The 25,649-nt window shown below is 42.2% G+C and overlaps 1 protein-coding gene across 1 annotated transcript in view; it reads right to left on the reverse strand.

The window, feature by feature from the left end:
- The window catches only part of Phactr4 (phosphatase and actin regulator 4), a 75,434-nt gene extending 57,890 nt beyond the window's left edge, over positions 1–17,544 (reverse strand). The window contains exons 1-2 of the mRNA XM_008847954.3: positions 17,407–17,544; positions 7,456–7,508 (exon numbers count right to left, since the gene is read on the reverse strand). Coding sequence (XP_008846176.1) covers positions 7,456–7,471 — 16 coding nt within the window. The 5' untranslated portion in view covers positions 7,472–7,508; positions 17,407–17,544. The remainder of the gene's footprint in view (positions 1–7,455; positions 7,509–17,406) is intronic.
- Between the last annotated feature and the right edge of the window lie 8,105 nt (positions 17,545–25,649).

The following is a 25,649-nucleotide window of genomic DNA, read 5'->3' on the forward strand; positions in this document are numbered from 1 at the left end:
GTATATTTTTTAAAAGTAAAAATTCTGGGGGCTGGAGAGATGGCTCAGCGGGTAAGAGCACTTACTGCTCTTGCAGAGGACTCGGGTTCGATTTCCAGCACACACATGGCGGCTATGAACCGTTCTTAACTCCAGTTCCAGGGGAATCTGAAGCCCTTTTCTGACCTCCGCGGCATTGCACGACACGGGTACACTCACATACATGCAGGCAATACACTCATAAAATAAAATAAAAAAAATTTTTTTTGGTCTTTTTGAGACAGGGTCTCCCTGTAGCCCCAGCTGTCCTGGAACTCATTATGTAAACCAGGCTGGCCTTGAACTCACAGAGATCTGCCTGTCTCTGCCTCCCAAGTGCTGGGATTAAAGCCGTGCGCCACCACACCCGGCTGAATTTTTACTTTTCAAAAAAGATTTTATTTTTATAGCCAGGTGTAGACCAGCCAGCCTGGTCTACATAGTGAGTTCCAGGACAGCTGGGGCTACAGGGAGACCCTGTCTCAAAAAGACCAAAAAATAAAAATAAAAATAAATAAAAATTCTGGTGGGTTTGGTGGCACATGCCTTTAATGTGTAGCCTTTAATGCCTTTAATCCCAGCACTTGGGAGGGAGAGGCAGGTAGACCACTGTGAGTTAAAGGTCAGCCTGGTCTCCATAGCAAGTTCCAGGTCAGCTGGGGCTACAGGGAGAAGCTGTCTTGAAAAGACCAAGAAAAAATTTTCTCCTCAAAACTACAATCCCTACATTTGGGAGGCTATGAGCTACCTTGTGTCAAACCAATCCAAACAACAACAAAGTAACACTACAGGAGGAAAATGGAACTAACATCACTTTTGGTCTTAGTAATCGCAGAGGAATTTATCTCCTACACCCTAAGGATTTCAAACTAATTAAAGTTCATATTTTCTCCTTCACTGTTAATGGGAGGGAACGGCTGTGTTATTGACACACTTTTGGCTTCCAATGTTAACAAGACAGCATCACACATTTTTTTTTCCCATATGGTCTGAAGTGAAATGTTCTAGTTAGAAGCATGGCTGCTCAATAAACATTCCTGGCCAGCTAGGAAAAAAACCATGACTTTGCCACTTAATGGTTACTTATAGATTTCCACACAATAGTCTTTTTGGCCATTATCCACTCTTCGTCTGTAGAGTATACATGCCCCAGTCTACCAGTCTACTCTCTAAGAACCTCAGTCTATTGTCTTCCACACTAAAGAAATAAAATTAAGCTTATTTGTTTATGAAATTGTTTACTAGACTAGCAAATGAGTTCATATATTTCCTAAATGTTACAATTCTAATAAGGATAGATAGATAGTATCTTATTAGACTATTTCTATAACATCTGTAAGAATAAAGCCTTTGCAGCCTGCCATAGTGGCACACACCTTTAATACCAGCACTTGGAAGGCAGAGGCAGGTGGATCTCTGTGATTTCAAGGCCAGCCTGTCTACATAGCTAGTTCCAGGCCAGTTGGGGCTACAGGGAGATCCTGTCTCAAAAAGGCCTTTGGAATCAGTTTTAGGTTCAGAATTCATACCAGTAAACTGTACTTCATTAATAATTTCACTATAAATTGTGTTCTTATCTGTATAGGAAGGGTATATAGAGACTTAATGAAATGAGGTAGTTTAAAACATTTGGGGAAGGCAATTAGTAACAGATATTCTCCCTCACAAATCTTTAAAAGTCACAATTCAGCATTTTGGGAGGGATGGGGGGGATGGTGGTCTCATATATCCCAGGCTGGCTTTAAATTAGGTATATAGCTGAGGATGACCCTGGAATCCTGACTCTCCTGCCTCTATCTCCCAAGCACTGGGATTAAAGGCACGTACCACCATACCCAGTTTATGTGGTGCTGAGGATTGAACCCAAGGCTTCATGCATGCTAAGCAAACACTCTACCAACTGAGCCACATTCCCAGCTCTTAAGCCAGCACTTTTTCATAACAGATATATTCCAATTTCAATACCTTTTCAACACTGATATTCTGTGGGGAGACTAGGGGTTAATCCACAAATAGTGGAATCAGTCATTTTTTAAAAGGAGAGAGATGTGAGGCATCACAGTAACACAAACAGCATGCACATCACTTATTTTTACCTAGCACTTCTGTGTGGTATAAGCATTTCTTCGTTTTTTTTAACTGTATACCAATACAAGTTAGCAAACAGAACTTTCATTTTATAAGCTCAGAGTCCTTTTGAAAAGAGATGAAAGGGAGAGGACTAAAATAAGGAAAATCATCTATTTTTAAATCATATCGTTTAATGACAGGATAGGTTTTGAGATACACATTAGGTAACTTCTTCATTGAACAAACATGATAGGATGATGTACTTATACAAACTGAGATGCTACATGTCACTAGGTCTTAAGGGACCTTGTATATGCGGTCTTTTGCCAGCTTAGACATCTTTATGCAGTGCATGACCATATTTGTGGTGGGATCTCACTCTATTCCAAACTATCTGGGAACTCACTAAGTTCATAGCAATCTATCCACCTGCAGCCTCTGGAGCGCTGGGATCCTCTAAAGCACGAGCCACCAGGCCTGACTTCACATTTGCCTTTTTCATTGTGTTTGCACTAGCACTGGTAGTGCAAAACAATGGTGAATTTACCTGAAGAATGTCCTTATGAAGTCATAAGAAGTATTAGTTTTGGGGGTGTGTGAAAATGACTAAAATGCATTACACAAATGTATGAAACTGTCAAACAAAATTTTTTTTTAGAACTGTTAGTTTTGGGTTGGCGAGATGGCTTAGCAAGTAAAAGCACTACCAGAGTCTGATCCCAGAACCTATGGTGGAAGGAGAGAAGAGATTCCCAAAAGCTGCCCTCTAACTTCCATTCACACTCCATGGCAGGGGCACACCCAAACACTTGCACACATACACACATACATGATACTACTACTGAGAAGTGTTAGTTTTAAATAATTATGAACCTTTTGTACATGTCTTTAAATATCTGTCTGTCTGTCTGTCTTTTTGAGACAGGGTCTCCCTGTAGTGGGGGCTGGCCTGGAATTCACTATGTAGACCAGGCTGGATCACAGAGATCCACCTGCCTCTGCCTCCCAGTGCTGGGACTAAAGGCATGTGCCAGCTACCACATACATGAAGTACTGTGGAAATCAGAAGAGGACACCAGACCCCCCTTGGAACTGGAGTTACCGATGGTTGTGAGCCACCATGTGGGTGCTGGGAACCAAACATGGGTCCTCAGCAAGAACAGCAAGTGCTCTTAACTGCTGAGACATCTCTTTTTCTTTTTTTAACTTTCATCAAAGACAAATGGTCGAACTAATAGCAAGATTTTAAAATACCATATAATGAAATATTAAGTGACTATGTAGGAAAAGAACTAGAATAGAAGCCTTAGATGGTCTTTCCCAATGGAATTTGATAGCAAAAATCTCTCAATAGGACCTAGGGTAGCTCAGTGGTAGAATGCTTGCCTGGTATCTATGAAACTCTGGGTATGATCCTCTGTTTTTAATTTCAGAACACTATGAATAATCCTTTCTCAATTTATCTACATTATTATTAGCTGTCTTAGCCTGCTGTGGTGGAACATGCTCATAATCAAGTACTAAAGAGACACAGGAACAATGGAGAGTGGAGGCTCACCTGGGTCACAAAGAGAAACCCTGTTTCAAAAAAAAGAAAAAGGGAAAAAAAATGTATGCTGGTAGTGGTGGCCTCAGGAAGCAGAGGCAGGAGGATCTCAAGGCCAGCCTGGTCTATACAATGAGTTTCAGGCCAGCTGGGGCTACAAGGAGACCCTGTCTCAAAAAACAAAAACAGCTATCTTCACTATAACAAAGTTCTAGGGCTGGGCATATAGCTCAGCTGGTAGAGTCCCAGCATGAAGCCTTGAATTCAAACTCCAACACTGTGGAAGCACACACTTGGGAGGCACGGCAGAAGGGTCATTAGTTTAGAGCCAGCCTAGCCTTCAGGGTAAGGTCCTGTCCCCTAAACAAAAAAATTCTCAGTTAAACTCAGTTTAATAATAAATTTAATTAGTAACTCCAGGGAAAATCCAGTACCCTCTTTTGGCCTCCCTGAGTACTAGGCATGAATGTAGTACACTTTCATACATGCAAGCAAAACAGCATACAAATAAAATAAAAATAGATAAAATCTTAAAAACAGAAATTAAAAAAACACAAACAAAAATCTGTCACCATGTTACTAAAATAAATTCAATCTACCAATTCTCATAAATAATCCTAAGAATAACTTAACAGAACTAAAAATTTATTTACAAGGTGCTGACTGCCCTCTAGTGTTCAAACTAAAGATCTCAAGTCAACTCTGTGAACTGTCCCTCAGAGTATAAAAAAGTCCCCAGTGTACTAATACAGACATCTAGAAGCATTAAGATAAAAAGAATGCTGATCTTGCAAGATTTTAAACAGAAGTCTCCAATATACTTCCTAAAGACTAGGAATAGAGCTTAGTCATAGACATCTTGACCTATTTGCATATATAACGAGATACCCTGTGGTCAAGACTCAAGTCTGTGGCAATGGATGTGGCTTGTGGTGCTTGCCTAGCATGTTCAAGATCCTGGGTTTGATATCCAGTGCTGTAAATACAATGGGAGCGTGGTGATTTAGGCCTTTTCCATTTGAAAAAGAGGCAGACAATGGGGCTGGAGAGATGGGTCAGTGGTTAAGAGTGTTTACTGTTCTGGCAGGACTCGGGTTCAGTTCCCAGCACTCAGATTAGGCAGCTAACAACTGCCTATAATTCCAGTTCCAAAAGGATCAGATGCTGCGATACAAGTAAACTCTTAGGCACAGGCATACACACATACACATAATAAAGAAAGCTTGAAAACAAACAAAGCAGCAGACTCGGACACTGCTTTAATCAAATGCCTCCTCTAAGCTCGCTCAAGAAACAAGGAAAACTCCAAACTATCCGATTACTTCCTTATTTTAATTTTTGAGGCAGGTTTTTGGTATGTATCCTGGCCTGTGCTGGTTTTTCTGTTTGTTTTTTGGGTTTTTTTTTTTTTTTTTTTTTTTTTTTTTTTTTGGGTTTTTTTTTTTTTTTTGGGTTTTTTTTTTTTTTTTGGTCTTTGGGAGACAGGTTCCCCCTGTAGCCCTAGCTGGCTTGGAACTCACTATGTAGACCAGGCTGGCCTCGATCCCACAGAGATCCACCTGCCTCTGCCTTCCAAGTGCTGGGACTAAAGGTGTGTGTCACCACATCAGGCCTACCGTGGAATGGCCTTGAATGCCTACACCTTACCTACTTCTCCCTCTCAAGTACTGGGATTACAAGAAGCACGTGCCACCATTCCAGTATGAAATCAAAAGCACTGCAGATCTCCATGCTCGCACTCCTTCTCCCTTTCTGTCTCTTTAAAATGCTGGGCATGGAGCCTCACACAAGTTATGCAAGTGCTCTAACACTGATCTATAAACCCAGCTCAAAAATGTTCAACTTCTCATTTTAATCTGCCAGTGGATTCTTGGCTTTATGTGGCTAACATTTTAAAGCAGCAGGTCTGCAATGCAAGAACAATTTTCTGATAATATGAATGCCATTTACTTTCTACTCTTTATATCTACCAACTGCACAACTCATTTTCTAGAACCTACATGGTATATCATAATATAAGAAAATGAGCTGGGCAAGGTAGCGCATGCCTTTAGTCCCTGCACTCGTGGGAGGCAGAGGCAGGCAGCTTTCAAAGTCAGCCTGGTTTATATACCAAGTTCCAGACCAGCTGGGGCTACAGGGAGACCCAGTCTCAGAAAGATAAAAAAAAAAAAAAAAAAAAAAAAAAAAAAAAAACTGATTGTGGGGCCTGGGAAGATGGTTCAGAGGTTAAAAGCACTGACTGCTCTTGCAGAGGACCTGGGTTTGGTTCACAGCACTCACATGGTGGCTAACAACCGTCGCAAACTCCAGTTCCGAGGGGATCTGACTCCCTCTTCTGACCCCCGAGGGTACTGCAGGACACAGGAGCACTTGACAAGCATAGAGGCAATATACTCATACACATAAAAAAAAATTTTTTTTTAAAAAGAAATTGACTGTAGAATCAATGTAAATTCATTTGTCTTCTATTAAAACCAATCATAAGTCTCACAACATTTTTTTGGAAAAAAATGTAAAACAATACTATTGTTTTGGGTATTTTGTTGGTTTACCTATATAAATTTTGGTGTGTGCATGTGTTTAGTGTAGGTGTGAGTCCATGTTTGTGTGTGTGCATGTGCCCGTGTATGTGCATGTATGTGGAAGCAAGTGGTCCACATGAATGTCTGCCTCAATCACTATCTTATTATTATTATTATTTTTTTTTTTTTTTGGTCTTTTTGAGACAGGGTCTCCCTGTAGCTCCAGCTGTCCTGGAACTCACTATGTAGACCAGGCTGGCCTTGAACTCACAGAGATCCACCTGCTTCTGCCTCCCGAGTGCTGGGATTAAAGGCGTGTGCCACCATGCCCCAAACCTTATTATTATTAAAAAAAATTTTTTTAAGTCAGTATCCCCCCGTAGCCCTAGGTGGCCTGGATCTGGCTATGTAGATCAGGCTGGTTTTAATCTCATAGATCTGCCTGACTCTGCCTCCCATGTGCTAGGATTAAAGGCGAGCACCTGAGCTCATCAACTGGATAAACTGGCTGGCCAGTGGGAAGGTGGGGTGGGGTGCAGGTGGGTTTTTTTTGTTTTGTTTTTAAGACAGGGTCTCCCCTGCAGCCCCAGCTGGCCTGGAACTCACTGTGTAGACTAGGCTGACCTTGATCTCACAGAAATCAGCCTGCCTCTGACTTGCTCCCCTGGCTCCTGCTCAGCCTGCATTCTTAGGCAACACAGGCCCACCTGCCCAGGGGTGGCACCACCCACAGTGGCCTGGACCCTCCCACATCACTCAACAATCAAGAAGATGCCCCATGGACATGGCCACAGGCCAGTCCAATGAAGGCAATTCCCCAGTTGAGGCTCCCTTAACCCAGGTGTGTCAAGTTGACACTAAAGCTATCCAGCACAGCCACCATACCCAGCCTTGTTTTATTTTTTGAAATAGGGTTTTTCTATGTAGACCTGGCTGGCCTGGAACTCACTATGTAGAATAGGCTAGCCTTGGACCCATAGATATCTGCCTGCCTCTGCCTCTCATGTGCTAGGATTAAAAGTGTGCACCACTATGCCCAGCTATTAAGGTTATTTTTAAACAAACTAATGTTTTTTAAATTTCTTAGGTCTAATTTATAAAATAGCAAGTGTCAAAAGATATTAGTCACACAAAATCTGCTACAATCCTCAGTTTTATTTCAGAGTGTAATCAATGCTGAGGGCAACTTTTCTAGAACAGAATATGAGCATGAAGAAAATAATTCATCCTCAAAGCTTTAACAGAGGAAAGACAAAGCACAAACATGTAATTTTTAAAAATGCAGGTGATACTCACCAAATGGATCTTCCATGCCACTTTTAACCAGTTTAGGAAAGATGGTATAGTTTCTAAAAAAGAGAAAAAGCATAATGAGATACTGAAAATGTGAAACTTATCACTTTGCATGTTTTAAAAAAAACATGTGTTGAGCCAGGTGGCCAATGCCTGTAGTCCCAGCACTCGGGAGGCAGGGGCAGGTGGATCTCTGTGAGTTTGAGCCCAGCCCGGTCTACACAGCGAGTTCCAGGACAGCTGGGGCTACAGGGAGACCCTGTCTCAAAAAGACAAAAAAAAAAAAACCAAAACAAAACAAAACAAAAAAACAAACCATGTGTCTAATTCACTAACACTTATAGTTTAAACATTATTGAAATGTATAACTAATGAAAACAACAATTGACGGCTGATGAGACAGTACAGCAGATGAAGGCACTTACTGCACAAGCCTGACTCCTGAGTTCAATCCCCAGAACCCATGTAAAAAGCCAGATATAGTGATGTGCTCCTGTAATACCAGCAATCCTAAGGTCAAATAGGCGTTGGAAACGGGAGAATCACTGGAAGCTTCTGGACAGCTAGCCTGGAGCAGGCAGCATGATGGAAACGAGAGAGACCCTGCCTGCCTCAAGGCAGAAGAACTGACTCACGAAAGCTGTTCTTTAACCTCCACACACGCTCCGTGGCATGTGTGCACTAGCACTCACACATGCATCATATACATAAATAAGTAAATAAATAACATCATCAACTGAAGCAAGGTACAGGATATAAATATTTAACAAACTAAAATATCATGCAGTATCTAAATCTTTTGTGGATAAGTGTTTTGCTTACATGTAAGTGAACCACGTGCATGCCTGGTACTCATAGAGATCAGAAGAAGGCACGAGATCCCATGGAATTAGAGTTAAGGATGGATACTAGCTTCCATGTGGGTCCTAGGAACCGAACCTGGGTCCTCTACAAGATCAGTGCTCAAAACACTGAGCCATCTCTCCAGTCCCTAATTTTCAATTTTAAAATATATTAGTCTCAGTTTCCTCAAGTAAGTTTAAGCTCCATCTTTCACTCAATGGAACACAAGGAAAAGGGCACTTTTATGTAACACAAAAACAAACTCTTTTGAATACCCGAGAAAAGCTACGCAGGGTATCTTTCAGGGAGGAGACTGATATTACACAGGAAAAGTGTAATTCTTTTTAGATACTAGAAGATATTCAGTAAAAGTTAAGTTTTGAGCAGTTAAATGTAAAGATAAAACGAAAGAAAAATGTTTCAAAAGAATTTTTGAGACACAGTCTCACTACACAGCCCTAGCCTCAAACTCAAGAGATCTGGGATTAAAGACATGAACCACTACTCCTGGCACAAAAAATTAACTAAAAAAAAAAAATTAAATGTAGCCAGGCAGAGACAGCTGGGGCTACAAGGAGACCCTGTCTCAAAAAGACCAAAAAAGAAAAAAAAAATTAAATGTATGAATGTTCTGCCTGCATGTAAGAGTACTGTGTGTGTGCAATGCCCACACAGGCCAGAAAAGGTCATCGGATCCCTTGGAACTGGAGTTACAGGTGGTTGTTAGCCATCGCATCTTGCTGGGAACTGAACCAGAGTCCTCTAGAAGAACAGCTAGAGCTCTTAACTACTGAACCATCTTTCCAGCCCCACAAAAACTTTTAAAATGAAAAACGGAGCCAGGCATGGTGGCATATGTCTATAATTCCACACTTGGGAGGCTGAGGAAGAATTGCTACAAGTTCTAGGCCAGCCTATTCTATATGCGACTCTGTCACAAATAAGCAACAGCCCTCCACCCCACACACAAAAAAAAAGTAAAGAAAAATGGGCAGGAAATTTGAAATGCCATTTATCAAGAAAGATATTGAGGAGCTGGAGAGACTGTTCAGTGGTTAAGAGCACTGGTTGCTCTTGTAGAAGACCTGGGTTCAGCTCCCAGCACCCACATGGTGGCTAACAACCATCATAATTCCAGTTCCAGTGGATCTTCTGGCCTCCATGAGCTCTGCACACAGGTGGTACACTTACATACATGCAGGCAAAACACATAAAAATCAATAAATAAAAATTTAAAAAAGAAAACTATTGACCATCAAGTGCTTAAGAATACAACATGGGGCTGAGGGTGTAGCTCAACTGGTAGAGTGCTTGTCTAGCATGCACAAATGTCTGGGTTGAGCCTCAGCAGCAAATAAACTGGGAATTACAGGACACATCTGGAATTACAGGGCATATCTGTAACTCCAGCACTCAGGAGACAGAGACAGGAGGATCACCCCAGGTTCAAGGTTAGCCTAGTCTATAGGCTACCCAGGGTTACATAGCAAGACTATGCTTCAAACCAAAATTCCCCATTCCCCCCCAAAAAAAGAAAAGAAAGAAAAACAGAATTACCATATGAGCTAAGAATTCCGTAATTCTGCCCTTCTAGAGTACCTGGGTTTAATTCCCAGCACCCTCATGGTGGCTAACCATTGTCCACCATCACTCTAGTTCCAGGGGATTCAACGCTCTCTTCTAGCCTCCGTGGACACTTCAGGACATGGGTGCACTTATACACATGCAGGCAAAACACTCATACATATAAATTAATTAAAAAAAAGAAAGATGTGGAAACAGGGACTGAAACAAACATATGCAAAGCAGTAGTCATGGCAGCATTATTGTCAACAGCCAAACGTATAAACAGACCAAGTATCCACTAATGTGTGAATGGGTGATCAACACGTGGTACAAGCTAGGTGAGATGATGCACCTACAATGCCAGTATTTGGGAGCCCAAGGTAAGAGGACCATAAATTTAAGCCCAGCCTAGACTATATAGTGAACTCTTATTTCAGAAAACAAAACAAGCCTTGTGTGGTAGAACATGCCTATAATCCTAGTACTCAGCAAGATGAGTTTAAGGCTAGTGTGGGCTGGACTATATACTGAGACTTTCTTTAAAAAAAAAAAAAAGGTACACATGTATAGTAGAGTCCTATAGAGCCATAAAAAGTAGTAAAATTATGATGTATGTTACAGCATGGATAATGGTAAATAAGCTAGCTATAAAAGGACAAATATTTTATTGTTCTGCTTACATGAAATAATTGTAGTCAAATTCAGATGAAGGAGTTCCAACCCAGCCTGTGTTACATGGCAGGTTCAAAGGTCTCTCTTTAAAAAAAATGGGGGGGGATCAAGAGGAACCCTGGAGATAACCCAGTGATCAAGAACACCTGCTGCTCTTGTATGAGTTTGGTTCTCAGCACTAATATCAGGTAACTCACAATAGTCTGTAATTCTAGCTCTGGGGGAATTTGATGCCCTCTTCTGGACTCCAAGGGTGTCACATGCACAGGTGGCACACACACACACACACACACACATAAATAGAAATAATTTTTTTAAAGTGGGGGGTTGGAGAGATGGCTCAATGGTTAAGAGCACTGGCTGCTCTTGCAGAGGACCTAACTTTTGTTCCCAGCACTCACATGGCAGCTAACAACTGTCCAGTTCCAAGGGAATCTCACATTCTCTTTGGACCTCCGTGGGCATTACATGACACAGGTGCATTTACATACATGCAGGCAATACATTCATACACATAAAATAAAAAATAAATATTTTTTAAAGTGGGGGTGGGGGAGATGGTGACTGCCTGAAGATAACAGGAGTGAATACCGGAGTTTTGTTTAATGGGAGTTTTAATTTGGGAAGAAGAAAAAGTTCTGAAGATAGCAGATTACTTCAATGTGATTGTTCTTAATGACCAGTGAACTATATAGTCAAAACAGAGTTTTATGCTACCATAATTTTAATAATATTAAAAATGGCTGAATCTTGGTAAGAACAGCAGCATTTTAACTTCCCCACTCCCATTTTCCCACTTCCCAGCTTTGTGATCACACTAGAAACCAAGAACCTAGAAAATGATAAACAGTAAGTAGCCTAGCAGCCACTGCAGGGACCAAGTGTGAGTACCTTACAGCCCTACCCTGAAGGCCATCACTGTTTGATCTGACAGAGACCACTTACACTTCGAGAAGCTCCACTTCAGTAGCATCTTTACCTGACCAGATCTAACTTGTAGTATGTGAAGAACTTTAAGGCATTCTTAAAAAATGACTCGTGACAACTGTTTAACATTTCCAATATTCAGGACTAAGATGACTTATGGGGCCATGTGTGGTGGTACACACCTGTAATCCTAGAAATTGAGAGGCAGAGGCAGGAAGATCATGAGTTCTAAGCTAGCCTGGTGTACAGAGGACAATCCTTTAAAAAACAAATGTGTACCGCAGGTCTTGAAAATCTGTGACACATTTCTGCAACCCTAGAAGGACACATATACTTCAATGTTTGGCACTTGCCCAAGACAGGCCTCAGAAGGTCCTAATGACTCACCTGTTTGACACTGAAGTTCTGCAAAGTTGTAAAATCCCTGCCAGAATGAGGAAGGTAGTGTACTCCAACACAAACACAGAGAGCCCTCAGCAAAAGCTGGAAAACTTACTGGTTCACAGCACTTAAATCTCTGTCTAATCATTAGTTAATCACTAAACCAACCAAGTGGAGATTCAGTGGCCACATATAACAAAGAATACAGGCTCTACAGGTTTAGTCCAGGAAAGTCACCAAAGAAAAAGAAACCCATAGAAAGAGGGGATTTTTTTTTTTTTTTTTTTTTTTTTTTTTTTATCTCCCTGTAGCCCCAGCTGTCCTGGAACTCACTATGTAGACTAGGGCTGGCCTTGAACTCACATCGATCTGCCTGCCTCTGCCTCCCGAGTGCTGGGATTAAAGGCGTGTGCCACCACGCCCAGCTAGAAAGAGGGGATTTTTATCTCCAGGGCTGCCACATTGTATTATATATGCCCAGTACATACATACATATACGTGTGTGTGTGTGTGTGTGTGTGTGTAAAAAACAAAAATTGTCAGAGACACATACAAATAGGAAAGTATGACTTGTAATCAGGTGTGAAAATGCAGTCAAGAAAACTGAATTGGGCCAGGTGTAGTGTGTAGTGGCACATATCTGTGGGACAAATAGATCTCTTGAGTTCAAGGCCGGCCTCATCTACACAGCAAGTTCCAAGCCAGCCAAATCTTATCTTGAAAGAAAGGAAGAAGGGGGGAATGGCTGAATCAAGGAATCCTAGATAGGCCTTTAATCTTAGAACTCAAGAGGCAGAGACCTCAGGAGGCTCACCGCAAGTTTGAGGCTAGCCTGATCTACCCAATGAGTTCTAGGCTAATCAGGGCTAAGAGAGCAAGACTCCAGTCTCAAAACAAATAGCCAAACAAAACAAAACCCAGAATGTTTCAGTCTCTGCGTATTAAATTTTTAAGACTTTATTACTGTGTGGGGGGAGGGGGAGAAAAAGAGAGAGAGAGAGAGAACAAGAACTATGGCATGCATGTGGTCAGAGGACAACTTGCAGGAGTTGGTTTTCTCCTTCTACCATGTGTATGAGGGTTCCAGAGATTGAACTCAGGCTTGGCACTTTTACCTGCTGAACCATCTAAGTTCCCTGTCCCTATCTACTTTATAATATCTCTACTTAACACTCCATACATTATTATATTTTGTAATACATTGGGTTTTATATTATTATTATTATTATTATTATTATTATTAGCAGCATCAAGACAGATTCTCACTGGTTGGCCTGTAACTCACTATGTAGACCAGGCTGGCCTTGAATTCAGAGATCTGACTGTCTCTGCCTCCCAAGCGCTGGGGTTAAAGGTATATGAAGCTTTTGGACATGGTGGCTATATACCTTTACCTCATTGTGCTGACAGAACATAAAGCTGATCATACCATACCCACTTTTATTACTATTCATTCACTACTGACCAACTGTCAGTACTCCAGTTGCAGCAGATCTGATGCCCTCTTCTGGACTCTGTGAGTACTTGCATACACTGAGGTACACATACATACACATAAAATTTTTTTTAAATCTTTAAAAAAGAAAAAAGGGGCTGGAGAGATGGCTCAATGGTTAAGAGCACTAGCTGCTGTTGCAAAGGGCTCATGTTCAATTCTTTTTAAAAATATTTTATTATTTTTTATTTTATGTGTATGTGTGTATTGCCTGCATGTAGGTAAGTGCACCGGTGTCATGCAATGCCCATGGAGGACAGAAGAGGCTGTTGGATCTCCTGGAACTGGAGTTACTGACAGTTGTTAGCTGCCATGTGGGTGCTGGGATTCAAACCCAGGTCTTCTGCAAGAACACTCAGTGTTCTTAACCCCTGAGCCATCTCTCCAGCCCCTCAGGTTCAATTTTTAATACCCACATGGCAGCAAACAACCATCCATAACTCCAGTTCCAGGGAATCCAATGCTCTCTTCTGACCTCCACAGGCATTACATGACATTTACACACATGCAGGCAATACACTCATATACATAAAATATTTTTAAAAAAGAAAAAAATAGCCAAAATACCCAGAGATGTGTGTGCTAGGCAGTAAGCATGACAATTAGGACCTGATCTTGTGCTAAAGACTAGCTCAGTGGCAGTCACAACTGCCTTTATGACAACTACAAGAACATAAAAAGCATATTCTAGCCGCACCTGGCTTTTTTTTGGTCTTTTTGAGACAGGATCTTCCTGTTCCAAGCCCCAGTTGACTTGGAACTTACTATGTAGACCAGGCTGGCCTGGAACTCACAGAGATCCACTTGCTTCTGCCTCCCAAGTGCTGGGACTAAAGGCATGGGCCACCACACCCAGCTTAAAAAGTGCATTCTTTAATGATAAATACAATGAAAAGGGTCTACATAAGTAGTCATATGTAGTCCAGGATGGCATCAAACTCATAAGAATTCAATTTTTTGAAACTGTTATTTGAAACAGAGTCTTGCTATATAGCCCATGCTGACCTTGAACTCTCTATCCCCTTGCCTCTGCCTCCCAAGTACTGAGATTAAAGGCATGGGCTACCACATCCAGGAATAAAAGAGATTGAAAGAGGGCATCTACTAGTTTTAAAAAGCCAAATTGCCTTTAATCCAGCACTGAGAAGGCTAAACAGTTTGAGATTAGCCTGGGCTACATAGCAAGACCCTATCTCAAAAGAAACAAAGAAGAAAGAAAACAAAAACCCTAGACTAATTATATTGACTCAATTCCACTGGCATGTTACAAATTTTACTTAAGAATTTAAGTAAGGGAGCTGAAGTAGGTTGCTATTTCTGATGTCAGATTAATGGCATGCACTAACACAAAACTAACATTTAGCTACAGGTTTGAAACTGATTGTAAGTTTTATTAAAGAATCTAAGAAAGCAGCCTTTTTAGTCTTAATACCTAGCTAAAAAAAAAATGCATTTAAGTTCTGTTTTCAGTGTTAGGTTTCAGGAGCCAAAGCTGCCTTATCTATCTTCTTTACATACTTAATAAACCTTTAAACCATCTTTTTGTTGTTGTTGTTATTTTGAGACAGGGTCTCCCTGTAGCCCCAGCTGGGAACTCACTACATAGACCAGGCTGGCCTTGAACTCACAAAGATCCGCCTGCCTCTGCCTCCTAAGTGCTGGGACTACAGGTGTGTGCCACCATGCCTGGCCACCTTTAACCATCTTTTAATAATTGAAACATTAAAATCATAACTTAGTAATTTACCACCCTTTTACCCCCAAGGTTCCATAAAATTGCTATTCTGCTTAGACACGGTGTAATCAAACAGTATCAGGTAAAAGTGAAGGCACCAATCTTTAGAATGACTTATGGAAAGGGCTTTACTGTTCTTTGAACTCCAATTCTTTACAAATTAGTTTGTTCTGACTGGAAAATATTTCCATTATTTTTCCGTAATATTCAGATCTCAGCACATTAAAGCTGTTTGTGGAAAATAACTGGTAGCATATTAAATCTGAGGTAATGGAAAGAGCCTTGACTTGGTATTTAGTCCAGTTGAGGGTTAAATGTATAGCTTTGGGGAAGTCATTTACCATTTTAGAGGCAAGGCTGCACCAACTGTAAAATGAGAACCAACACCTCCTTCAATTGTGGTGAAAATATACTAAGACAATGTGTATTGGTGAGGATTATACAATGTATACAACTCTTCAAAAAAAAAAAATAAGATTAAGAGACTATTGAGTCTGGCTGGGTGTGGTGGCGCATGCCTGTAGTCCCAGCACTTGGGAGGCAGAGGCAGGCAGATTTCTGTGAGTTCAAGGCCAGCCCGGTCTACATAGTGAGTTCTAGGACAGCTAGGGCTACAGGGAGACCCTGTCTCAAAAAAAACCCCCCAAAAGAAAAGTGCTTAAGTAAAAAGAGAGAGACTATCGAGTCTGAAGAGCATTAAAAATAAGTTTGTTATAAACTTAAGAGTTTAAGAGCTAGGTGCAGTGGTGCACACATGTGATCCCAGAGGTCAGGTAAACACGTAGGGAATAATTGAAAACTGATTTCCCAAAGTTGTTCTCTGACCTCCACACCTGCATCATGATACCCATCTCCCCCAACACTTTAAAATATCTACTTTATTTATTTATGTGTGTGTGTGGGGGGGTGCCTGTGGAGGTCAGAGGACAAGTTGCAGGGGTCAGTTACTTCCTTTCAGCATATGAGTCCCAGGGATCCAACTCAGGTCCTAAGGCTTGGGGACAAGCACTTTTTACCTGTTGAATGATCTCCATCCCTCTACCCTTCCCCAACTTTTAAAAAAGTGGGTTTTTTGAGACCAGGGTTTCACTATGTAGCCCTGGCTGGCCTTGAACCCTAGCTTAGAGTGTTGGGGTTACAGGGACTACCATCACAAGCTAGGATTAAAAACAGTTTAAGAATTGCGTTGTGGACCTCCCATTCCTGAACAATATTTTTAACACAATTTGAGATTCTTAGAGTAAGTCATTTCCATTATGAAATACCGGACAGAATAATAGAGGACTTTAATTGCCTATGTGTCTTAAGGTGGGAATTGAGCCTACATGTAAAGCTTCAAAAACTTTCCCTGATTGACGCATACGAGTCCCAATCGTCCTCATTTAAGAAGTTAGAAATACTAATCAGTCTGTTTTTCTGAGGCCTTCCAACAGGACATAAAGTTACCACTATCTAACTAAATTTGATCAAATGCACTCGATTCAGCGGTTTCTAATAATATATTACCACTCTTTCCCCAAACGGGCTTGGGTTCCTTTCATCTGGTTAAAAATTGCTTTCTAGAATCTACTAGGTTGTCTAGGTTTCTCCACAAAGCCGATCCTTCTTCTAATAGGGATGCAGTTTGGGGGGATCGAAGAGCTGAGTGGCCAAAATAAGGACCAGAGTCTTTTTGCAGGCAATGAAGGATGCTCTAGAAATCCCTCTCCTCCCAGATTCCTCCCCAGAACCAACAATTAGCTTGGGTCCTTTGGTTCCCCGATCGCAGCAGCGACACGTACCGCGGCAAATTCCATTATTCCCTAGTTTCCGGGACTGGAACCCGCTTTTTTTTTTTTTTAAAGACTCATCCTGGAGGTCTGATCCCCAGCTGCCAGAGGCTGACACTGGGGAGTTGGACAAAAACCTCGAGCTTTGCGCAGAAACTACGGCTCGGGAGCCTCCGCTCAGCTCAGCTAGGATGCCGAGGGCGCTGGGAGGCTGCTTTTGAAAAATGGACTTTGAACCGCTCCAGTTTCGGTAACCAGATCCCGGGAAGCGGTCCGCGCAGGACTGCGCACCCCGCGGGCGCACGGCACAAAGGGGTCAGCGGCGCAGACAAAAGGGCCCCGCGGAGGCCGGGGGGCGGAGAGCGCGGGCCCAGCCCCAGGCGGGGACGCGGCGGCCGCCCGAGGCTGGGGGAGTGCCGGGGAGGGAGGACACGGCCCGCCACGCCCTGGCCGGACACCCCCGCCGCCCGCTCCGCTTTCCCCGCCCGGACCGCGACCCCCGCACGGAGCCCAGAAGGCAGCCCGGGCGCGCGCGCCGCTCACTTTCCCTAGTTTGTTGAACTCACCCAGGTGGCCGCCGCCTCCGCCGCCTCGGCCTCCTCCACAGTTTCCCCCGGAAATCCTACCTGGCCTCTGGCCCGCCGGCCGCAGCCAGAGCCTTCAGCCCCCAGGGGAGGGGGGGGGGCGGAGGAGCGGGCAGGACAGTGAAGGTAGGAACTGCCGCCGCGGAGGCTCACGGGACTTGTAGTCGCCAGCCTAGTGACCAGCTACGCGGGAAGCGGGACAAAATGGCGGGAACTGCCCGCCCTCGGCTCGGAGGCGCCTGGCCTCACTCTGCGAGTCTGGGCATGCGCCGCTCGCGGCCAGTGCCGGGCTTATAAATGGACTTGGGCAGTTTGCCTAGTACTGAGCAAGGCAAAGGTCTTTAGGCTTTGGGAGGACACGTTCTGTAACAGACTCCAGGCAATGCCCAAGAAAGGTGCTGATGCATGTATGTTGCTTTATAGACGACGTCTGCTCTCTGTCCAAAGCTATTGCCTGTCAATTCGAAGTGCAAAAAAACCTTAGAAACAAGTTACCCTCAGTTTTGGGTCAAGGTAAGAAACCCAGGAATCACTCTTGGAACCTCCAGCCTATTAAGCTCAGACATTTAGAGGACTGGAGAGATGGCTGGTGACAAAGAGCACTGCTCCTGCAGAGGACCCGGGTTCGATTCCCAGCACCCACATGGATGCTAACAGCCACCTATAACTCCAGTTCCAGAGCTTCAGACTCCCTCTTCTGTCCTCCACGGGCATTGCTGTCCTCCGTGGGCATTGCACACTCGGGTGTATTTAAATGCAGGCAAACCAGTCATACACATAAAATATAAGTAAATAATTTTTGAAGGTTCAGACATTTAACATCTACACCATGTAAACCGTTTGCATTTTTCTACCACTGTCCAGTGGAAGCCACCATCTGTCTCTAAGTGGCACTCATTCCAGGTCTCAGGGCTGTGACCTCCCAGACACCTTGCTGCTGAGAGGATCTTTCTAAATACTAACCAATATTAGACCTAAATGTAAAAAAAATTTAAACTACAGCACATATAGAGAGAAATAGAGGAGAAAAACCTGTGACTTTAAAATAATACATGGGGTAGGAGAAATGGCTCAGCAGTTAAGAGCACTGGCTGCTGTTCCAGAGGACCTGGGTTTGGTTACCAGCACCCTCTGGAGGCTAACACCCATCCTTAACTCCAGTTCTGGTCTTCTGGTCTCCAGGGGCATTGCATGCTCATTGTGCACTTACATACATGCAGGCAAAACCTTTGTACACATAAATATCAATAATATGGGGTGTGGTGGCACATGGCTTTTAAACCCAGCACTTGGGAGGCAGAGACAGGCGGATCTCTGAGTTTGCAGCTTGCTTGGTCTACATAGCAAGTTTCAGGCCAGCCAGAGCTACAGGGAGACCCCATCTCTAAATAAAATAAATAGCAATAATTTCTAATCCACATATCTTTACCCTCAAGTGCTCTGGAGGCTGAGGCTGGAGGATTGCTGTGATTTTGAGGTTAAGTTGGTCTACATAGTGAGTTCCAGGCTAGCCAAGGCTACATAGTGAGACCCTGTCTCAAAAAAAAAAAAAAAAAAAAAAAAATAGGCATGGTGGTATATGCCTTTAATCCCATTACTGGGAGGCAGAGGTAGGCCTGACCAGTCTGTCCTACATAATGAGTTCTAGGCCAGTCAGTGCTATATAGTGAGACTCTCAAAAAACCAAAAGATTAAAAAATAAAAAACTCAGGGCTGGAGAGATGGCTCAGCAGTTAAGAACATTGGTTGTTCTTGCAGAAGACCCGGGTTCAAATCCCAGCACCCACATGGCAGCTAACAACTGCCTGTAACTCCAGTTCCAGGGGATCTAACAGCCTCTTCTATCCTCTTCGGGCATTGCACAACACGGGTACACTCACCTACATGTAGGCAATACACACATACACATAAAAATAATAAAATATTTAAGAAAATAAAAATAATAAATAAAATAAAAAATCAATAAAAAATAAAAACTCCAAATAAATACATAAATACTTCCAGATATGATGTGGTGGTACTCACTTTCAGTTTCAGCACTCAAGAGTCAGAGGTACTCAGATCTCTGAGAATTAGAGGCTAGCCTGGTCTACATAGGGAGTTCCTAAATAAGCCTACATAGTGAGACAGACCCTTTCTCAAAATTAAGTAATTACTAATAACAATTTCATGTCACCAAATTAAATTTTTGCCCCTTAAAGCAGTTATAAAAATAAAAAGGTAGGCCAGATGTGGTGGTGCACGCCTTTAATCCCAGCACTTGGGAGGCAGAGGCAGGAGGATCTCTGTGAGTTTGAGGCCAGCCTGGTCTACATAGCGAGTTCCTGGTCAGCTGGGGCTACAGGAAGACCCTGTCTCAAAAATACCTAAATAAATAAATGAAATAAAATAATAAAAAGGCAAGAGCAAGTCATTTCAAGTCCCCTTTTACCTTCAGGGAGCTCTTTCTTCCCAATAAACTTTGCCTGCTTACCCTCCTAATAAATAAATACATAAATAAATATTAAAAAATAAAAAGACTAGCCACAGACCAGGATAAAATAGTTGCAAAACGTATAATCAACAAAAGTCTAGTATTAGATAGCCAAGGAACTCACTTAATTAAAAGACAACCAAGGACTTTGGGCCAGAAGGCTTGCTTCACCCACAGGAGATCCAAGTTTCAATCCCCATTACTACTAAATAAGTAAATGATATTCCAATTTTTAAAAAGGCTTGAATCACAATATGCCAAAGGAGAGAAACAGATTTCAAATAGCACATGAAAAATATTAGATAAGTACATTATGATTAAAATCCTAAAGGGGAGACTACACACTGGAATAGCTAAGCTAGTAGGACTGATGGTGAGTGGTACACACCTGCAATCCCAGTACTGAGGCGGCTGAGACAGGAAGATCATGAACTCAAGCCCAGGCTGGGATGCATGTGCAGACCCAGGCTCAAAACAAGATGAAACAAAATAGGACTGGCAATACATGTGTTGCAAGAATGTAGAACAACAAAAATTCTGGAGTCATGATGACACATATCACATCTGTAATTCTAGCATTTGGGAGGTGGAGGGAGGAGGATCAGGATCAGAACTAAAGCATCCTGGGAAAGTAGCTGGGGAAGATCTCAGTGAAAGACTCATCTGAATTTGAAAAATGTAGAAATGAATCTATGAAATACCGGCAAGACCTATGGAATAAAACTATTGATGCATTGAAGAGAGTTGAAGAAATCAAATACGAAGCTAAATAATAACAGATTAAAAAAAAGTTACAGCAAGTTTAGGACATCAGAGTAGTCAAGTAAAACATCCATTTTATCTGTGCTTTTCTTGCAGGTAAAGTTAAGAGCACTGACCTTGCAGAGGGCTTGGGTTTGGTTCCCAGCACCCAAATGTAACTACCATCATGCAACTCCATTTCTAGGTGATCTAATGCCATCTTCTGGCCTCCATGGGCATTGCATGCACAGGTGCATTTACATACATGCAAGCAAAACACTGAAACACATAAAAATAAAAATAAAATAAAAGCCAGGCGTGGTGGCACACGCCTTTAATCCCAGCACTTGGGAGGCAGAGGCAGGTGGATCTCTGTGATTTCAAGGCCAGCCTGGTCTACATAGTTCCAGGAAAGCTGGGACTATAGGGAGACCTTGTCTCATAAAGACCAAAAACAAAAAAACAAACAAACAAAATAAAGATGTTTAGTCACTGTTGGGGAAATGTAGCTTAACTTATAGAAAATACTTGCCTAGCATGCATGTAGTCCTGAGTTCAAATCCCAGCAGGAATAAACTGGGTGTGGAGGCCCACAGGATCAGAGGTTCAAGATCATCCTTGGCCACCACATAGTGGATTTGAGGCCATCCTGAGCTATACAAACCTCAAAACCAAACCAAGGGGGTGGAGAGGTGTCTCAGGAGTTGAGAGCACTTGCTTTTCTTTCAGAGGGCTCTGGTTTGAAGCCCAGTACCCAACTGGTGGCTCTGACTCTGTTGTACTCATGTGGCCTTTGTGGGCACTACACACACACACACCAATAAACATACTGGAAATCAAAACACTTGTACAAAAAAAAAATCAAAACAAAACAATGGAGTCAGGGAGATAGCTCAGTAGGTAAATACACCACAAGCCCAAGGACCTGCGTTTGTTCTCTAGCACCATGATAAATGCCTGGTGTTGTGTCTCACACTTGTAATTCAGCATGTGGGGGAAGCAGAGACAGGTGGATCCCTGGGCGGGGGGGGGGGGCAATGACCAACCAATATAGCTCAGTCAGAGTGGCACAGATCCTAGGGAGAGACCCTGGCACAAAAACCATGGGGGCTAGAGGGCTGGAGAGATGACTCAGGGGTTTACGAGCACTTGCTGCTCTTCCAGAGGATCTGGACTCCACTTCTAGCACATAGAAGCTCACAAGCATCCAAAATCCCAATTCCAAGGAATCTGACACTCTCTTCTGGCCTTTAAGGGCATCAAGCAGTCACACGGGGCACACACATATATGCAGGCAAGACACTCATACACATAAAATGAAAATAAATCTAAAAAACAAACCAAAAACCATCAAGATGGCTATGTGGGTCAAGGCACTTGCCACCAAACCATGAACTCAGTTGGATACCTGACCCCCACATGATAGAAGGAGAGAACAGACTCCTGAAAATTGTCTGACCTCCACATGTGTTCTGCTCTGTGGAATGCTTGTGCTCAAACATTACACATACATTCACACACACACAATGCAGTCACAAAAAAGATTTTTTTAAGTTGGATAATGCCTGAGGAAGAGTCACACGCAAGGTTGTCTTCTGGTCTCCACATTCATACACACACATGTGCATGTGCACACACAAACATACACTTGCACATACACACACATACAAAAGAAAGTATCTCTCAATATCTTGTTGGACTGAAAAAGTAAAAGAAGTTTCCTGCATTATTTATTTATCTATTTATTTATTTTTGGTCTTTTTGAGACAGGGTCTCCCTGTAGCCCCAGCTGTCCTGGAATTCACTGTGTAGACCAGGTTGGCCTTGAACTCACAGAGATCCGCCTGCCTCTGCCTCCCAAGTGCTGGGACTAAAGGTGTACGCCACCACACCCAGCTCCCGCATTATTTTGAAGAAACTTGTATTGGCATTCCAGGACTGTCCATGATTACTTTGGCAGCTACTTTCCTTAATATCCCCATTAACAATGTCTTCTAAAGATTATATGGTCCTTAAAATACAGTTTTGGCTGGGCGTGGTGGTGCACACCTTTAATTCCAGCACTCAGAAGACCAAGGCAGGCAGAGCTCTGTGAGTTTGAGACCAACCTGGTCTACATAGAGAGTTCCAGGAAGCCAGGGCTACATAGTGAGTCCCTATCTCAAAATAAATAATACCTTTTTGTATCATGTTGATTTTCACAGAAGGGTTTATTTTCTCTTAAAGTTTATTATTATTATTACTATTATTATTATTATTATTATTATTATTATTGGTCTTTTTGAGACGGGCTCCTTTTAGTCCCAGCTGGCCTGGAACTTGATATGTAGACCATGCTAGCCTCAATCTCATAAAGATCCACCTGTCTCTGCCTCCCAAGTGCTGGGATTAAAAGGCTTGTGCCACCATGCCCAGCTTTTAAAGTAAGTTTAAAATAGACTATTTGTAAGTTTTGTGGTACAAATAGTTAAAACGAAAAATTTGAGTCATATACTATAAAAATAAATTCTCACTTCTGTAATCATTTCTATATGTACATTTGAAAATCTCCTTTGGAAACTTAGAATTTCTAAATTATTGATTTGTTACCTAAGGTCATTCAAGTAAAAGGTGATTAAAAGCACTTCCCTCTTCCACTGCTGTCTCTAATTTCAGGGCATGGCTGTTAGATGTACCTCAGTGTCACGTCTTTGTTGATAGACGTGCTCATTAGAAATCATGATAATTCTGTTTCTAAATGCAAAAGTAAGTTGTGGACATAAGATAGTCATGTCATTCAATGTTTATGCAGTAACTAATTACAAAAGTCCATGGCTAGTCATGTGTAAAATTATTTTACAGTAAAATAGTTCCTTTGCTAAAAGTAAAGAGAGAGCTAGCAGCCAACAGTTTACATGACAACCCTATTATCTTTTTTTTAAGGATTTCATTTTAAATTAGATGTATGTATGTGTGTATGTGTGATGTTTGTGATGGTGTGTATGTATACATATGTGTGTGGCAGGTGGGCCTGTGTGCGTTTGTGTGTGTGCTTGTGGAGGCCTGAAGTCAATGTCAGATGTTTTCTTTGATGGTTGTCCACCTTATATATTTAGGTATGATCTCTCCATGAACTTGAAACTCACCAATTCCAGTCTAACTAGCCAGCTTGCCCCAGGGACTTCATCTCTGCTTCCCAAATGTTGGAATTACAGGCAGCCGCCAAGGCGTGCCCAGTTTTTCTGTGGATGCTGATGATCCAAACTCCAGTTCTCACACTTATTTGGCTAGTTCTTTATACACTGAGCCATCTCCTGTGTCCTCAATATCTTTCATTTTGTTTATTATTTTAAAATTATTTTTATTTTATGTGTATTGCCTGCATGTAGGTAGGTGCACCTGTGTCATGTAATGCCTGTGGAGGTCAGGAGGGGGCATTGGATCCTCTGGAATTGAAGTTATGGACAGTTGTTAGTTTTCATGTGGGTGCTGGAAATCAAACTTGAGTCCTCTGCAAGAGCAGCCAGTGCTCCTAACTGCTGAGTCATCTCTCCAGCTCCAAATATCTTTTATTTTGAATTTAGGATTATCTGTTTTATTAGCTTCTTAGAGGAGCATAGTGGGCTCATTATAATAAGGCTCATTGTGCTTGGTTATTTTGACCTGGTTTAACTATTCAGATAGGTACTTGTAGATGTTAGAGAAGAGAGTTGAATAATATTTGTCAGAAATGGCACTTATTTTAGGAGAAAGATTTTCATGAAGCAGAAGATGACCTTGAACTTGATAGTTCTATCCCTAAAGTTGGGGTTATAACTGTGCACTGCCAGGTCTGGTTTATGTGGTGCTGGGCATCAGGGCTCTGTACATGCTAAGCAAACACTCTACCAATCCTTAGCCCCAGATATGTATTATTTCAGCTTTGGAGAATACTAAAAACAAGCTTTTTCCTTTTCCCCCTAGCCTAGAGGTTATCTAGAAGCAAAAGAATCTCAGTGTTTTTAAATATTTATGTGTGAGGGTTTGTTTTGTTTTGTTTTGTTTTGTTTAGTTTTTCAAAAAAATGTGTTTGAGTTGTCTTGCCCGCATGCTTGTAAGTGCACCATGTGCATGCAGTGCCCACAGAAGCCAGAAGAGGGCATTAGATCCCCTGGAAGTGCTGGGAACTGGACTCAGGTATCCTGAAAGTGTAGTTAGTGTTCTTCACTGCTCCATCTGTCCAGCCCCTGTTTTTTGTGGGTTTTGTTGTTGTTGTTGTTTTGTTTTGAGACAGGGTCTCACTATGTAGCCCATCTGGTCTAGAACTTACTGTGTAGACCAGACTGGCCTCAAACTCACAGAGATTTGCCTGCCTTTGCCTCTCAAGTGCTGATATTAAAGACGTGGACCATCATGTCTACCTTTTTTTTTTTTTTTTTTTTTTTTTTTTGTCTTTCATTGAACCTGAAGTTCACTGTTTGGGCTAGGCTGACTGTACAGCAAGCTCCTGGGGTCCACTTGTCTCCATCCAAAACTGGGGTTATAGGCCTGTGCAGGCCATGCCCAGGTTTTACATGAGTACTGGGGATTTGAACTCAGGTCCTTTTGCCTTCACAACAAGTCCCTTTACCCACTGAGCCATCTCCCCAACCCCAAAAAATAACCGGTTAGTTTAGTAATCTGCCCAGCAAAATTCTTATTGAAATTCAAGATACAAAGAAAGCAAAACCCAGCTGCTTGGTTATTGGAAAAGATCGAGAGTTGGGTCTCTAAATCCCAGATTACTTTTATTCTACCCTTCACCCCTCATTTAAATTTTCTTGTTTGGGGAAAATTTAGGAATCTTAGGGTTCTATGGAGTTCAGTTGTTTTTTTTTAATCCTTTAATTGTATGGTGAGGAAGTCCAAGTCCAAAGAAGTCCAGTACTCCCGTACACGTTAATGTCAGCAAGGTTAGAACTCAGGGGCTTGACTGGGTGTTCTTTCCTTGCATAGAGATGTGGTGGGCATAGGCTAGGAAACAATATCATAGGAGAAGCATTAACTGAAGCTT

The sequence above is a fragment of the Nannospalax galili genome, unplaced genomic scaffold (assembly GCF_000622305.1).
Source record: "Nannospalax galili isolate Female #2095 unplaced genomic scaffold, S.galili_v1.0 scaffold23, whole genome shotgun sequence".
Taxonomy (NCBI): Eukaryota; Metazoa; Chordata; class Mammalia; order Rodentia; family Spalacidae; genus Nannospalax; species Nannospalax galili.